Here is a 16,541-nt window from a genome sequence, read left to right as displayed (position 1 = left end):
CAAGCGTAAATCTATCCATGCACATTTTGTCCCACAACATGGCGTTTGCACCTTCGCGCGTCAATTATCGATTGCGTCTGCAAGCGGTCTATTGGCAAAACGTGCACGTGACATCAGACACACACAACAAGGGTTCCTCCATAAAGCCTACAGGTTTTTATGACAGATATTATTAAATATCCAGGACACACTATAATAATTCACACTTTTGTTTGCGAATGAGCACTTTTCTATGTACTGTAAAAAAAAAAAAAACATTGGCAAAATGTGCATGTGACATCTGACACACAGTAAGGGTTGTTCAATAAAGCCTACAGGTTTTTATGGCATATATTAAACATCTACTACACACTTCATCATGAGATCAAGAGTCGCCTTTGTGCGCAGCTTTTTGGGCATCTTGAACAGGTTATAACTGGCCGTGGAGGTCGCTATTATGAAGTCTTGCAATTTCTTGAAGGATCCTGGGCGAACGATCATCACGCGAGCCTCGCAGATGGTGCCAACTTGGCGGTAGTGGTCGTAGAACTCGTGCTGCTTGCGAAGTGACTGGTCGAACTGAAGGAAATAACGAATTAAAATAGTGCCATTTAAAAGAGTTAATGATATGTTTTATCTCCAAAGAATCATCAGCAAAAATGGCGACAGCTGTTAAAGCAGGAGCTACAAGCTTACTTTGAAATCGTATTATTGATAACAAAATTGCGTGTCTGTGTAGGCCTATGCCAAAAAAAAAAAAAAAATCGGGATAATTACCAATGACTTCTGCTCCTCTGATAAACGGAAGCCGTCCACTGATTCCAACTCGATGAACAGTAGGTACAACATGTCAAAATCAACTGTTTGGAAACAAAAGAAAACTCACGGAATTTTCTCATTGTTTGGAAACGAGACCGAGATTTCTAAAACACTGTGCCAATCATTTTATTTACCATGCTCCGCGTCCCCGTACATCAATGGACTCTCTGCGCATGTCCATTCCACCAGCGTCGCCCCTTGCCAGCTGGTCAAGCTCTCCTGTATGGCGTTGTTCACTACAAGCTTGTCAATCTTCTCGCTCCGTAAATTCAACAGCTCACCAGTTCTGAGTATACAAGAGCATTTTCAATTCAAGTATTGTCAACAATTGTTAAAGTTAAATATTATCAATTGAGTACTTTTTCAATGATGTACATTGAACACCGATGCTTTACCTGTTTCAGATTTATAAAATTGAGTTGTACAGGGTGAGTACAAAAAAAAGAAACCCAAATGTCGGGCCATTGTTTTAGTGAAGTTCTGCATGTAGCAATTTCAATTTCAAGTTACGGAATTTTAAACGTAACCACCGTTTTAAAGTTCTGTCCACGGATCACCAAAAAAAAGGTGCGCGTTCTTTCAGCAAAACGAGAACAATCTACACACATCCCTGTGTGATTTGTTTTCGTTTTGCTGAACGAACACTTACCTTCTTGTGATCCGTGGACAGAACTTTAAAACGGTGGTTGTGTTTAAAATTCCGTCACTTGAAAAGTACACAAGTAATTTGAATGATTCTTGTACCAATAGAAAGCTTATGAATTGGGCTTTCATATCCTAGATTTTGAAAGTGCTACATGCAGAACTTCACTAAAACAATAGTCCTGACATTTGGGTTTCGCTTTTTTTTACTGTATACATATATAAACATTTCATTTACACAACGCCGTTTTGCATAGATCGGCGCTAAGCTTACCTGTATTTCACTTGAATCACCGGGCAGTTGTCATGGAAACCTACAACCTCCACCACGTCGCCCATGCGGTAGCGGTAAAACCCACTTACGGTCGTTATGACTATCTCGTAGCGTTTTCCAACCTCGATCTCATCCAGAAATAAAGTCTTTGGATTTGCCTCCTCACTAGATGAAATACAAAAATTTTTAATTACTTTAAAATTTCATTTTTTGTGTTCAGTTGATACGAAGCATCTGAATTGTGTAAAATGTACACTGCAGTAATCCGCTTACTCTTGAAATATCACTTCATCATGAACTGTAGATTCAGTGTTTTATTCTTAAAAATATTAAATTTCCATTTTCTTTGGCTCTTGTAAGATAGTCCATTGCCAGGCTCAGTTTTGTTTGAATGACCTATATCGTTGAAGTGTCATCCTTTACTTCAAGTTCCAGTATTGTGGACATAGGCCTACCTCTTCCTAAAAATGAAATAGGCCTAGTCGGGACTTATCGCAATAAAATATTACAAGCTATGTTTACAGTAAAATAAAAATTAAGATCAAATAGGGAAAGTGTCATTAAGCAGGAAGTGTTCTAAAAAAAAAACCAATGACGTCAACGAACGAAGTTGTGAAAAAAACTAGGTATCGATTATCTTTCCGAAAATCTCACTTTCACAGTCTGTGTGCGCCAGGTTTTCATGCGACGCGCATGACTCATGGAAAAGAGTTTATAACCTTGTTAACATAACATCAAGGTCAATAGACTTACCAAGTTTCAAGAAAGAACTAATTGATATTTTGTGCTATCACCATATTGTTTATGTCATTACTTGTTTTCTACCTGAGATCTTCAGGAATGAACTCCGTCAAGTTTGTACTAGGGCTCAGCACATATTGCGGCGGTCTACCGTCCATCCACAAGTTGTAGCAAACTAAACCTTCGGTGCAGCCGTAAGCGAATGAGTAAAGACGGCTGCCTAATATAAAATGGATAAAATGGGTCAAAAATGAGCTCTAACGAAAGCACGAGGAACATGTGACAGCCACTGATCTCCATATAAAAATCTGATTTTAGCCCATTGGCTGTTGGAATTGAAAAACAATAGACTGGTAAATAAAGTTATCCCATTTCATTGACATGTATGTCTACACTCTTTACTAAACATAGTTAAAAAAATATTAAAATGGCAACAAACTATATTTCATATAATATTTTTCTGTTTGGAAAACTGTAGTTCCGTGTAGGCCTACTCTATTAGACGAATCGATGTTATTAATTTTGAAAAATGAGAGTGGTTGAAACTGGCTCCCTCCCCAATTCTAATTTAGGGATCGGGAACCAGTGCTATAGCTTCACTTATTTTTTTTTTTACAGCTCAGCACAATGTTAGTGCCTCCGCCAAGGGGTTAGGTTTTGTGTGTTGGTGGTTGGTTGGTTGATTGGTTGGTGCGTTTGTCTGTGAACAGGATATTTCAAAAAGTTCTGAGCGGATTTTCATAAGAATTGTTTTAGGGACGGTCCTTGGTACAAGTGCAAATCGATTAGATTTTGGAAGTGATAGGCATCTGCGTGTGGATCCAGGACATTTAAAAAAAAAAAAATTCACTCATATATGCATGTAAAACTTTCACCAGATCGCTCTGTGCACAGGTTCGTGTGCGTGGCACTGACCCAGTGACCCTATATGCCTTGTAACCCACCTAATCTAGCCACATAGGTCTCTGAGTGCTTTCTATACACGTAACTACACGAACTGTATTTTACTCACCTTTGGTGTATTTGGCTTTGAGTTTCTGCACATAGCCAGATATATCTGCGGTCACAAAGCAATTCAGATGCGGCCAGATTCGCCCAAGGATACCAACAAAACCTCGAGCAAACTCTGCTCTCAGCTCATGAGCCCTGGCTGGGTTGGCCTCCAAGGCAGCATCCAGCGAACGTCGTGTCTCCGCATCAATGTTCAGTCTAGGATTGATCCTGCCTGTAGAAAGATCCTCCAAGAACATGTCTTGCTCATCTTCCAGCATGGAGAACGCCCTGTACACCTGTGACGCGAATGGAGCACTGAACGTGCAGATGTTTTTGTCGGTCAGTGCGAAGAGAAGGTGGACGTAGGTGGCTTCGAAATCCGTAGAAATCTGGAAGGCACTAAATGGTGAATTCAGGAGCGTGCTTACCATGAATTTTGCAAGGGAACTATTGTCAGGCACGAATACCGCTGGTGCAATAGGCAGTCCTGACTTGGTAAACTTCTGTGCCGGTTTGCAGTACAACCCAGCCATTTTCTGTATGGGGCTCGACCCCACTGCCTGTAAAACGACCACGAGTCCCAACCCACTGTCATTAAATACCATTGGTATCAGCTTGCCCTTTCCCGTGGTGCCTGAGGAAATTCCAAACCTGTCCACTTTGGCTGCCACACAGACGTTCTTTTCCCCGTCTGCCAGTCTCTGGAAGTAATCCTGGTAGTGATCATACTTGGTGAGTGGATGTTTGTCTCGGAAATCCTGCAGTGATTGGATGCCTGTCAAGTATCGTCTGCCGTACTCTGTATCTGCGTCGCGGGAGATCAGCTTTAGGAGAAACTTCTCCTGCGCCTTGCGTGGCTCTTTCCATAGCTTTTTAAGCTTATACAAACTGAATGGCGTGGCAAGGGTTGCAACTTGGAAGAGGATGTACTGCAGCAACAGTGTCTTGAGGGTGTGACTTTCGGAGCACCGGAGGGTTGAGATGTGAAAAGCTGTGACCGAGGACAAGGTGCCCAGAATCGCTAAGAAACCTGAAGACAACAAAATAACAAAACCAGCCAGTTGCAAAAAAATTCGACATGTCTGTGTTTGGCTAATTCTAGAAGTTCATTATTAAACAAAAAATGGACTGAATTTTTCTGCCACTGAAGTTTGGAGAAACAGATGGCCCAAAAGGCTCTCCAAAGTCCTTCTACAGGTAACCGCCCCTCCCCCCCCCCCCCCAAAAAAGCCAGACAGTTTCGATATCATCGATATCATAATGTGTCGTTTTGAAATGAAGACCTACCAAGTGCGAACTGCTGATCATTTAGCTCACCGTAGGCCTAACTGGTAGGCACGTGAAACGCAAAGTTTAGCTTGACGCGAACATTGTCACGAGGTTAGATTGTGGATAAAGTGGTCCACAAAGAACCTGTTCATTAATAATTTAACAGAGTTTTTTCACTTACTTTGGTACCCATATAGTGGCGATAATATTGTGCATGCATGGTGGCTCCGGATGGACATATCGCACATATTAGCCCAAGTGTTGGCGACTACATTCACGATGTCGCAATTATTTGTAACAGTATTAATATTTGCTACAATATTCACTTTGTCGCAACTGTTGGCTCATAATATGCGAGACCAAATTCACGATTCACACCAAATGTGTAATGTTTGCAAATTTAAGTGTCCTTTCAGTGCGACCTCAAATTATTGTGCAAGCAAAAGTACAAAACAGCCGCTCATGCATGACTGGGCAAGTTGTAGTGCACCACATAAGTTATGCCCAAGCATACACCGCATAATGGCCTATTGGCCTACCATACCTGCTGCAACACGGCATAACCAAGTGGCGTCGTTGATGAAATACGCATTGATAACATACGCAGTGAAACCAGCAGACGCCAAGGCCCACAACACACACCGATGTTCCCACGTTACTGCCATGTTGAACCAATTTGAGAAACCAAGAGGGTCGGAACGGTAGATCGCAGTGTACTTTAGAACTCGAACTACGTGCACGTTCACAATGAAAGGCTTGCTGGCACTGTGAACATTTCGATACTTCGAGTGCAGTCCTAAACTTACACAAGTCAACTTATGGCATTTTGATCGCGGGAATTATAATGTAAGAATTACACAGTTTTTGGCTGGCACTCAGTATTTGTTGCCAAGGGAACATGTTGTATCAAAGTTTTGGTTTGGAAGCGGGTTATCTTTAAAAAAGAAAAGAAAAGATAAAGTGCCTCTGAGTATGGGGGTATCCTTTTGTTACGAGAGACGCAGAAGATGATCGGCAAGGCAACATTTCAGCAGGTGGTATGGTTAGACACATATTCCTTGGTAAATAAGACTAATTAAAAGTGGTCGATTCCGGACCACACATGGGGAACTCATGGATATTTGTCAACCCCCCCTTACCGAAAGGCCACGCCCACATGACAGTGGCCAGCAGCAGTTGTTAATAGCTACATAGTCTCCAATGGTAACGCGAGGTCATAAACATATTCTACATCATATATGATGGGTATAAGCATGATTAAATGCATACAGAACCCAACTGAAGTTAAACATTTTAAAGTTAAATTAATTCCAGTTGTTTTCCATATTGACAAAGTCTTTCTTGGCTAGATTCGAATTTACAAGCCTCAAGCAGCATCGTGTTTATGATGCATTTAACTGAGTTAACATTCTTATACATTATCAAAGTCCATATAAAAGATTCTCCAATGATAACAAACTAGCAGATAAACTAAAAAAACTAGCAATTTCTTCAACAACAATTTAAATACCTGCACTACTGACAACAATGGCACGAAACATGCGTCACTAAGGATATCACCGTTCCCCAAGCGAGCTTTCCAGTGACGTCACTTGAAAGAGTTCGGCAAGTCTGACCTCGTCCCCATGACACGGAGCAGTACGCTCCCACTAGCTCAGTCTGGCTGCTCTGTCTTTACTATTGTATTAAGGTTAGACCATGGGAACGAGGTTAAGAGTGGTTGTTTTATTGTGGTTGCACCCCCACCATGCTTGTTTTTTTTTCAAAAATTAAAATAAAAAAAATAATGAAAATATACATTTGATAATTCAAATAATAGGAAATGTATCAAAAAAATTCCACAAACCTGCTACTTATTCTTCTAGGCATCTGAAAGTTCATATCATGCCCTCCGTATTTGAACAATTGTAATGTTATTTAAAAAAAAAAAAAAAAAAAAAACTTCTGATTTTAATGTCTCATTTTCACACTACACCAACTTCTTAATTTTCCAGAGCCAGGGTTATTTCAACTTCTCATGACCTGGTAGGCAAATTCTGGTCTCTGTGCATCTCGGGATTGCAACGACACTCTTAGATTCTTTGTTTTGCATTAAAAAAAAACCTATGCCAAATATATCTCTAAAGTAACTGACTTTTGCATTCATAATCATTGTGGAGTGCTGTGGCCAAGGGCACTGGATTCGTGGACTGTGGGTATAAAAGCTGCGGGGTGTGGGTTCGAGTCCAGCCTGGGTCATTGTGCGTGGGCCCTTGAGAAAGGCACTTTGTCACTCATTGCTTCTCTCCACCCAGGAGTAAATGGGTACCTGTGAGGGCAGAGATGGTTATTGTGATTGAATAAGCTTGAATAAGCTTGCTTGTGACTAACAGGCAGCATCGAGCTGTATACTCCCCAGGGAGCTGAGATGGTATTTGGAATGTTTTTAATTGGCCCAATGATCAGGGGTAATAATAATACTGTAAGCGCTGTGATTTAGTTTACTAATAAGAGCGTTCTTAAATGCCGATTATTATTATTAACGATTCACACTGTTGTTCGCGAATAAGCACTTTTCTGTGCACTGTAAAAAAAACCCCAAAGAAACAACACAATGGACCGATCCAGTAAGCCCCGCCCACTGCGCACTGGGCAAATTAACACGTCCTCCTCTCCATGTCACGCTGCATTTTCCTGCCTCACGCTTCATACGCGCGTGCACGCATGTCAGACATTTGTGCACGCACGTCGGACATAAATCGCGGCTGTGATTGGTCAGAACACCATTGGGCGGTGCTTACTGGATCGGTCCATAGACCGCTTGCATACGCGTTCGATAATCGACGCGCGAAGGCGCGCGACGCCATGTTGTGGGACAAGCGTAAATCTATCCATGCACATTTTGTCCCACAACATGGCGTTTGCACCTTCGCGCGTCAATTATCGATCGCGTCTGCAAGCGGTCTATTGGCAAAACGTGCGCGTGACATCAGACACACACAACAAGGGTTCCTCCATAAAGCCTACAGGTTTTTATGACAGATATTATTAAATATCCAGGACACACTATAATAATTCACACTTTTGTTTGCGAATGAGCACTTTTCTATGTACTGTAAAAAAAAACATTGGCAAAATGTGCGTGTGACATCTGACACACAGTAAGGGTTGTTCAATAAAGCCTACAGGTTTTTATGGCATATATTAAACATCTACTACACACTTCATCATGAGATCAAGAGTCGCCTTTGTGCGCAGCTTTTTGGGCATCTTGAACTGGTTATAACTGGCCGTGGAAGTCGCTATTATGAAGTCTTGCAATTTCTTGAAGGATCCTGGGCGAACGATCATCACGCGAGCCTCGCAGATGGTGCCAACTTGGCGGTAGTGGTCGTAGAACTCGTGCTGCTTGCGAAGTGACTGGTCGAACTGAAGGAAATAACGAATTAAAATAGTGCCATTTAAAAGAGTTAATGATATGTTTTATCTCCAAAGAATCATCAGCAAAAATGGCGACAGCTGTTAAAGCAGGAGCTACAAGCTTACTTTGAAATCGATTTATTGATAACAAAATTGTGTGTCTGTGTAGGCCTATGCCAAAAAAAAAAAAAAAAAAAAAAATCGGGATAATTACCAATGACTTCTGCTCCTCTGATAAACGGAAGCCGTCCACTGATTCCAACTCGATGAACAGTAGGTACAACATGTCAAAATCAACTGTTTGGAAACAAAAGAAAACTCACGGAATTTTCTGATATTTTGGAAACGAGACCGAGATTTCTAAAACACTGTGCCAATCATTTTATTTACCATGCTCCGCGTCCTCGTACATCAATGGACTCTCTGCGCATGTCCAGTCCACCAGCGTCGCCCCTTGCCAGCTGGTCAAGCTCTCCTGTATGGCGTTGTTCACTACAAGCTTGTCAATCTTCTCGCTCCGTAAATTCAACAGCTCGCCAGTTCTGAGTATACAAGAGCATTTTCAATTCAAGTATTGTCAACAATTGTTAAAGTTAAATATTATCAATTGAGTACTTTTCAATGATGTACAAAAAGTGTATCTGGGACATTGAACACCGATGCTTTACCTGTTTCAGATTTATAAAATTGAGTTGTACAGGGTGAGTAAAAAAAAAAGAAACCCAAATGTCGGGCCATTGTTTTAGTGAAGTTCTGCATGTAGCACTTTCAATTTCAAGTTACGGAATTTTAAACATAACCACCGTTTTAAAGTTCTGTCCACGGATCACCAAAAAAAAGGTCCGCGTTCTTTCAGCAAAACGAGAACAATCTACACACATCCCTGTGTGATTTGTTTTCGTTTTGCTGAACGAACACTTACCTTCTTGTGATCCGTGGACAGAACTTTAAAACGGTGGTTGTGTTTAAAATTCCGTCACTTGAAAAGTACACAAGTAATTTGAATGATTCTTGTACCAATAGAAAGCTTATGAATTGGGCTTTCATATCCTAGATTTTGAAAGTGCTACATGCAGAACTTCACTAAAACAATAGTCCTGACATTTGGGTTTCGCTTTTTTTTACTGTATACATATATAAACATTTCATTTACACAACGCCATTTTGCATAGATCGGCGCTAAGCTTACCTGTATTTCACTTGAATCACCGGGCAGTTGTCATGGAAACCTACAACCTCCACCACGTCGCCCATGCGGTAGCGGTAAAACCCACTTACGGTCGTTATGACTATCTCGTAGCGTTTTCCAACCTCGATCTCATCCAGAAATAAAGTCTTTGGATTTGCCTCCTCACTAGATGAAATACAAAAATTTTTAATTACTTTAAAATTTCATTTTTTGTGTTCAGTTGATACGAAGCATCTGAATTGTGTAAAATGTACACTGCAGTAATCCGCTTACTCTTGAAATATCACTTCATCATGAACTGTAGATTCAGTGTTTTATTCTTAAAAATATTAAATTTCCATTTTCTTTGGCTCTTGTAAGATAGTCCATTGCCAGGCTCAGTTTTTTTTGTTTGAATGACCTATATCGTTGAAGTGTCATCGTTTACTTCAAGTTCCAGTATTGTGGACATAGGCCTACCTCTTCCTAAAAATGAAATAGGCCTAGTCGGGACTTATCGCAATAAAATATTACAAGCTATGTTTACAGTAAAATAAAAATTAAGATCAAATAGGGAAAGTGTCATTAAGCAGGAAGTGTTCTAAAAAAACCCAATGACGTCAACGAACGAAGTTGTGAAAAAAACTAGGTATCGATTATCTTTCCGAAAATCTCACTTTCACAGTCTGTGTGCGCCAGGTTTTCATGCGACGCGCATGACTCATGGAAAAGAGTTTATAACCTTGTTAACATAACATCAAGATCAATAGACTTACCAAGTTTCAAGAAAGAACTAATTGATATTTTGTGCTATCACCATATTGTTTATTTCATTACTTGTTTTCTACCTGAGATCTTCAGGAATAAACTCCGTCAAGGTTGTACTAGGGCTCAGCACATATTGCGGCGGTCTACCGTCCATCCACAAGTTGAAGCAAAGTAAACCTTCTGTGCAGCCGTAAGCGAATGTGTAAAGACGGGTGCCTAATATAAAATGGATAAAATGGGTCAAAATGAGCTCTTACGAAAGCACGAGGAACACGCGACAGCCACTGATCTCCATATCTGATTTTAGCCCATTGGCTGTTGGAATTGAAGAACAATAGATTGGTAAATAAAGTTATCCCATTTAATTAACATGTATGTCTACACTATTTACTCAACATAGTTCAAAAAATATTAAAATGGCAACAAACTATATTTCATATAATACTTTTCTGTTTGGAAAACTGTAGTTCCGTGAAGGCCTACTCTAAAACGACTCGGTGTTATTAATTTTGAAAAATGGGAGTGGTTGAAACTGGCTCCCTCCCCAATTTTAATTTAGGGATCGGGAACCAGTGCTATAGCTTCACTTCTTTTTTTTTTTACAGCTCAGTACAATGTTAGTGCCTCCGCCAAGGGGTTAGGTTTTGTGTGTTGGTGGTTGGTTGGTTGATTGGTTGGTGCGTTTGTCTGTGAACAGAATATTTCAAAAAGTTGTGAGTGGATTTTCATGAAAATTGTTTAAGGGACAGTCCTTAGTACCAATGCAAATCGATTAGATTTTGGAAGTGATTTGGATCTGCCTTTGGATGCAGGACTTTAAAACAAAATTCACTCATTATATGCATGTAAAACTTTCACCAGATCGCTCTGTGCACAGGTTCGTGTGCGTGGCACTGACCCAGTGACCCTTTATGCCTTGTAACCCACCTATTCTAACCACACAGGTCAATGGACTATACCATTTTGTACAATGGGGAAGTTAAAGATGTTTTAAATGTGCAATAAAGTATCGAAGCCCATTTGATATGCGAGGCTGTATGGGTGTGCTCACAATATGGTGTGGAATTGTTCAGCCTTGGTTGAGGTGTGCGCTCTCTGAGTGCTTTCTATAGCTCAACACGTAACTACACGAACTGTATTTTACTCACCTTTGGTGTATTTGGCTTTGAGTTTCTGCTCATAGCCAGAGATATCTACGGTCACAAAGCAATTCAGATGCGGCCAGATTCGCCCAAGGATACCAACAAAACCTCGAGCAAACTCTGCTCTCAACTCATCAGCCCTGGCTGGGTTGGCCTTCAATGCAGCATCCAGCGAACGTCGTATCTCCGCATCAATGTTCAGTCTAGGATTGATCCTGCCTGTAAAAAGATCCTCCAAGAACATGTCTTGCTCATCTTCCAGCATGGAGAACGCCCTGTACACCTGTGACGCGAATGGAGCATAGAACATGCAGATGTTTTTGTCGTTCAGTGCGAAGAGAAGGTGGACGTAGGTGGCTTCGAAATCCGTAGAAATCTGGAAAGCACTAAAGGGTGAATTCTGGAGCATGCTTAGCATGAATTCTGCACTGGAACTATTCTCGGGCACGAATACCGCTGGTGTAATAGGCAGTCCTGACTTGGTAAGCTTCTGTGCCGGTTTGCAGTACAACCCGACAATTTTCTGTATGGGGCTCGACCCTACTGCCTGTAAAGCGACCACGAGTCCCAACCCACTGTCATCATATACCATTGGTATCAGCTTGCCCTTTCCCGTGGTGCCGGAGGAAATTCCAAACCTGTCCACTTTGGCTGCCACACATACGTTCTTCTCCCCGTCTGCCAGCCTCTGGAAGTAATCCTGGTAGTGATCATACTTGGTGAGTGGATGTTTGTCTCGGAAATCCTGCAGTGATTGGATGCCTGTCAAGTATCGTCTGCCGTACTCTGTATCTGCGTCGCGGGAGATCAGCTTTAGGAGAAACTTCTCCTGCGCCTTGCGTGGCTCTTTCCATAGCTTTTTAAGCTTATACAAACTGAATGGCGTGGTAAGGGTTGCAACTTGGAAGAGGATGTACTGCTGCAACAGTGTCTTGAGGCTGTGACTTTCGGAGCATCGGAGGGTTGAGATGTGAAAAGCTGTGACCGAGGACAAGGTGCCCAGAATCGCTAAGAAACCTGAAGACGACAAAATAACAAAACCAGCTGTTTGAAAAAAATGTCGATTTTTTTTTAAAGGTGTCATGACTGTGTTTGGTTAATTCTAGAAGTTAATTATTAAACAAAAAATGGACTGAATTTTTCTTCCACTGAAGTCTGGAGGGACATATGGAAGATATGACATATGGAAGATAATCGGCATGTTGCAGGCAACATTTCAGCAAGTGGTATAGTTAGACACCTATTCCATGGTAAATAAGACTAATTAAAAGTGGTCGATTCCGGACCCATAGGGAACTCATGGATATTTTGTCACCAACACCTTACCGAAAAGCCACGCCCACGACGGTGGCCAGCAGTTGTTAATGGCTACACAGTCTCCAATGGTGACGCGAGGTCATAAATATATTCTACATCATAATTATGATGGGGATAAAGCATGATTATATGCATACAGGACCCAACTGAACTTAAACATTTTAAAGTTAAATTAATTCCAGTTGTTTTCCATATTGACCAAGTCTTTCTTGGCTAATTTCGAATTTAAAAGCCTCAAGCAGCATCATGTTTATGATGCATTTAACTGAGTTAACATTCTTATACATTATCAAAGTCCATATAAAAGATTCTCTAATGATAACAAACTAGCAGATAAACTAAATACTAGCAATTTCTTAAACAAATATTTAAACTGTGAAATATAATTAGATTGTGGATAAAGTGGTCCACAAAGAAACTGTTCATTAATAATTTAATAGAGTTTTTTCCACTCACTTTGGTACCTATTAGCAAGGGCAGATCGGGGGGGGGGGCCAAATGGGGCCATGCCCCCCCCCCCCACAAAAAAAACCCAATTTTTTTTTTAATGTGACATCGCAATAAAGGCAGGCAATGAGTACACCACCATCTTTTCCTCAAAAGAACATTGGTTAAAGTGGTCAGAAATTGCCTCAGATCGCACCACAGAGCATCTAGAATCCAAAAAAAATTCGGGGCCCTGAAGCGGGCCCCGAGCCCCACGCCGTAATTTTTTGGACCCACTTTTTGGGGGGACCCAAATTTTTTTTGGCCCCCCAAAAAATTGTGTTCTGGAACCGCCCTTGCCTATTAGTGGCGATAATATTGTGCATGCATGGTGGCTTCGGATGGACATATCGCACATATTAGCCCCAGTGTTGGCGACTACATTCACGATGTCGCAATTATTTGTAACAGATATAATATTTGCTACAATATTCACTTTGTCGCAACTATTGGCTCATAATATGCGAGACCAAATTCACGATTCACACCAAATGGGTAATTTGCAAATTTAAGTGTCCTTTCAGTGCGACCTCAAATTATTGTGCAAGCAAAAGTACAAAAACAGCCGCTCATGCATGACTGGGCAAGTTGTAGTGTGCCACATAAGTTATGCCCAAGCATACACCGCATATAATGGCCTATTGGCCTACCATACCTGCTGCAACACGGCACAACCAAGTGGCGTCGTTGATGAAATACGCATTGATAACATACGCAGTGAAACCAGCAGACGCCAAGGCCCACAACACACACCGATGTTCCCACGTTACCGCCATGTTGAACCAATTTGGAAATTAAGAGGGTCGGAACGGTAGATTGCAGTGTACTATATAGAACTCGTCCTACTTGCACGTTCACAATGAATGGCTTGCTGGCACTGTGACCTTCAGTCTTTGGATTTCGATACTTCGAGTGCAGTCCTAGACTTACACAAGTCAACTGTTAGCATTTTGATCGCGGGAATTATAATGTAAGAATTACACAGTTTTTTGCTGGCACTCAGTATTTGATGCCAAGGGAACATGTTGTATCAAAGTTTTGGTTTGGAAGCGGGTTATCTTTAAAACAGAAAAGCAAAGATAAAGTGCCTCTGAGTATGGGGGTATCCTTTTGTTACGAGAGACGCAGAAGATGATCGGCAAGGAGGCAACATTTCAGCAGGTGGTATGGTTAGACACATATTCCTTGGTAAATAAGACTAATTAAAAGTGGTCGATTCCGGACCACACATGGGGAACTCATGGATATTTGTCACGATCCCCTTACCGAAAGGCCACGCCCACATGACAGTGGCCAGCAGCAGTTGTTAATAGCTACATAGTCTCCAATGGTAACGCGAGGTCATAAACATATTCTACATCATATATGATGGGTATAAGCATGATTTAATGCATGGAGAACCTAACTGAACTTAAACATTTTAAAGTTAAATTAATTCCAGTTGTTTCCCATATTGACCAATTCTTTCTTGGCTAATTTCGAATTTACAAGCCTCAAGCAGCATCATGTTTATGATGCATTTAACTGAGTTAACATTCTTATACATTATTAATGTATACATTCTTAAAAGATTCTCCAATGATATAAAAACTATCAGATAAACTAAATACTAGCAATTTATCAAACAAATATTTAAACTGTGAAATATAATTAGATTGTGGATAAAGTGGTCCACAAAGAAACTGTTCATTAATAATTTAACAGAGTTTTTTCCACTCACTTTGGTACCTATTAGCAAGGGCGGATCCGGGGGGCCAAAGGGGGCCAAGGCAGGCAATGAGTACACCACCATCTTTTCCTCAAAAAAAACATTGGTTAAAGTGGTCAGAAATTGCCTCAGATCGCACCACAGAGCATCTAGAATCCAAAAAAAAACCCCCGGGGCCCTTAAGCGGGCCCCGAACCCCACGCCGTAATTTTTTTGACCCACTTTTTGGGGGGACCAAAATAGTTTTTGGCCCCCCAAAAAATTGTGTCCTGGAACCGGCCTTGCCTATAAGTGGCGATAATACTGTGCATGCATGGTGGCTCCGGATAGACATATCGCACATATTAGCCCCAGTGTTGGCGACTACATTCACGATGTCGCAATTATTTGTAACAGTAATAATATTTGCTACAATATTCACTTTGTCGCAACTATTGGCTCATAATATGCGAGACCAAATTCACGATTCACACCAAATGTGTAATGTTTGCAAATTTAAGTGTCCTTTCAGTGCGACCTCAAATTATTGTGCAAGCAAAAGTACAAAACAGCCGCTCATACATGAATGTGTGGGCATACAAGTTGTAGTGTGCCACATAAATTATGCCCAAGCATACAGCGCATAAGGCCTGTATACCTACCTGTTGCAACACGGCATAACCAAGTGGCGTCGTTGATGAAATACGCATTGATAACAAACGCAGTGAAACCAGCAGACGCAAAGCCCCACAACACACACCGATGTTCCCACGTTACCGCCATGTTGAACCAATTTGAGAAATTAAGAGGGTCGGAACGATAGATTGAAGTGTTCTATAAAACTCGTCCTACGTGCACGTTCACAATGAAAGGCTTGCTGGCATTGTGAACAAATAAAAGATTAGCCAATGATAACAAACTAGCAGATAAACTAAACACTAGCAATTTCTTAAACAAATATTTAAACTGTGAAATATAATACAGACGAACTACCTGCACTACTGACAACAATGGCATGAAACATGCGTCACTAAGAATATCACCATTCGCCAAGCTTTCCAGTGACGTCAGTTGAAGGAGTTTGGCAAGTCTGACCTCGTCCCCATGACATGGAGCAGTACGCTCCCACTAGCCCCGTCTAGCTGCTCTGTCTTTACTATTGTTTTAAGGTTAGACCCTGGGAACGAGGTTAAGAGTGGTTGTTTTATTGTGGTTGCACCCCAACCACGCTTGGTTTTTTTTTCTCAAAAATTAAAATAAAAAAATAATGAAAATATACAATTGATAATTCAAATAATAGGAAATGTATTAAAAAAATTCCACAAACCTGCTACATATTCTTCTAGGCATCTGAAAGTTCATATCATGCCCTCCGTATTTGAACAATTTTAATGTTATTAAAAAAAGAAACCTACTTCTGATTTTAATGTCTCATTTTCACACTACACCAACTTCTTAATTTTCCAGAGCCAGTGTTATTTCAACTTCTCATGACCTGGTAGGCAAATTCTGGTCTCTGTACATCTCGGGATTGCAACGACACTCTTAGATTCTTTGTTTTGCATTTACAGAAACCTATGCCAAAAATATCTCTAAAGTAACTGACTATAGTCTTTTGCATTCATAAATTGAATTCATTGTAGAGTGCTGTGGCCTCCTGGTTAAGGGCATTGGATTCGTGGTCTGTGGGTAATTCTGCAGGTTGTGGGTTCGAGCCCAGCCGGGGTCATGGTGCGTGTGCCCTTGAGCAAGGGACTTTGTCACTCATTGCCTCTCTCCACCCAGGAGCAAATGGGTACCTGTGAGGGCAGAGATGGTTATTGTGATTGAATAAGCTTGTTTGCGCCTAACAGGCAG

At 41.1% G+C, this 16,541-nt stretch overlaps 2 protein-coding genes across 3 annotated transcripts; both read right to left on the bottom strand.

The window, feature by feature from the left end:
- Positions 1 to 133: 133 nt before the first annotated feature.
- LOC119729519 (GH3 domain-containing protein-like) lies at positions 134 to 5,914 on the bottom strand. The gene is made up of 7 exons (XM_038202109.1): positions 5,262 to 5,914; positions 3,468 to 4,478; positions 2,540 to 2,675; positions 1,715 to 1,879; positions 933 to 1,084; positions 757 to 839; positions 134 to 558 (listed from the first exon to the last, which is right to left on the bottom strand). Exons 1-7 carry the CDS (start codon positions 5,380 to 5,382, stop codon positions 334 to 336), a joined length of 1,893 nt encoding a protein of 630 aa, XP_038058037.1. The 5' UTR covers positions 5,383 to 5,914; the 3' UTR covers positions 134 to 333.
- Positions 5,915 to 7,705: 1,791 nt separating this feature from the next.
- LOC119729518 (GH3 domain-containing protein-like) lies at positions 7,706 to 16,363 on the bottom strand. Of its 2 annotated transcripts, none has more exons than XM_038202108.1 (7): positions 15,347 to 16,363; positions 11,201 to 12,211; positions 10,133 to 10,268; positions 9,306 to 9,470; positions 8,507 to 8,658; positions 8,331 to 8,413; positions 7,706 to 8,125 (listed from the first exon to the last, which is right to left on the bottom strand). In XM_038202108.1, exons 1-7 carry the CDS (start codon positions 15,465 to 15,467, stop codon positions 7,901 to 7,903), a joined length of 1,893 nt encoding a protein of 630 aa, XP_038058036.1. In that variant the 5' UTR covers positions 15,468 to 16,363; the 3' UTR covers positions 7,706 to 7,900. The 2 variants fall into 2 exon arrangements, with proteins under 2 accessions (XP_038058036.1, XP_038058035.1); XM_038202107.1 differs by lacking the exon at positions 15,347 to 16,363 and adding an exon at positions 13,653 to 14,046.
- Between the last annotated feature and the right edge of the window lie 178 nt (positions 16,364 to 16,541).

Source organism: Patiria miniata, unplaced genomic scaffold (assembly GCF_015706575.1).
Source record: "Patiria miniata isolate m_02_andy unplaced genomic scaffold, ASM1570657v1 HiC_scaffold_21, whole genome shotgun sequence".
NCBI lineage: Eukaryota > Metazoa > Echinodermata > Asteroidea > Valvatida > Asterinidae > Patiria > Patiria miniata.
This window is presented reverse-complemented; position numbering and strand designations above follow the sequence as displayed.

Excerpts from the sequence above, each read along its gene's own strand:
- LOC119729518 (XM_038202108.1), bottom strand. The coding sequence starts at position 15,467 with ATGGCGGTAACGTGGGAACATCGGTGTGTGTTGTGGGGCTTTGCGTCT. Across the intron at positions 8,659-9,305 it reads GTGATTCAAGTGAAATACAG|AACTGGCGAGCTGTTGAATT; the intron begins GTAAGCTTAGCG and ends TTGTATACTCAG. Across the intron at positions 8,126-8,330 it reads CAGAGGAGCAGAAGTCATTG|TTCGACCAGTCACTTCGCAA; the intron begins GTAATTATCCCG and ends TATTTCCTTCAG.
- LOC119729519 (XM_038202109.1), bottom strand. The coding sequence starts at position 5,382 with ATGGCAGTAACGTGGGAACATCGGTGTGTGTTGTGGGCCTTGGCGTCT. Across the intron at positions 2,676-3,467 it reads CAAAGCCAAATACACCAAAG|GCAGCCGTCTTTACTCATTC; the intron begins GTGAGTAAAATA and ends ATTTTATATTAG. Across the intron at positions 559-756 it reads CAGAGGAGCAGAAGTCATTG|TTCGACCAGTCACTTCGCAA; the intron begins GTAATTATCCCG and ends TATTTCCTTCAG.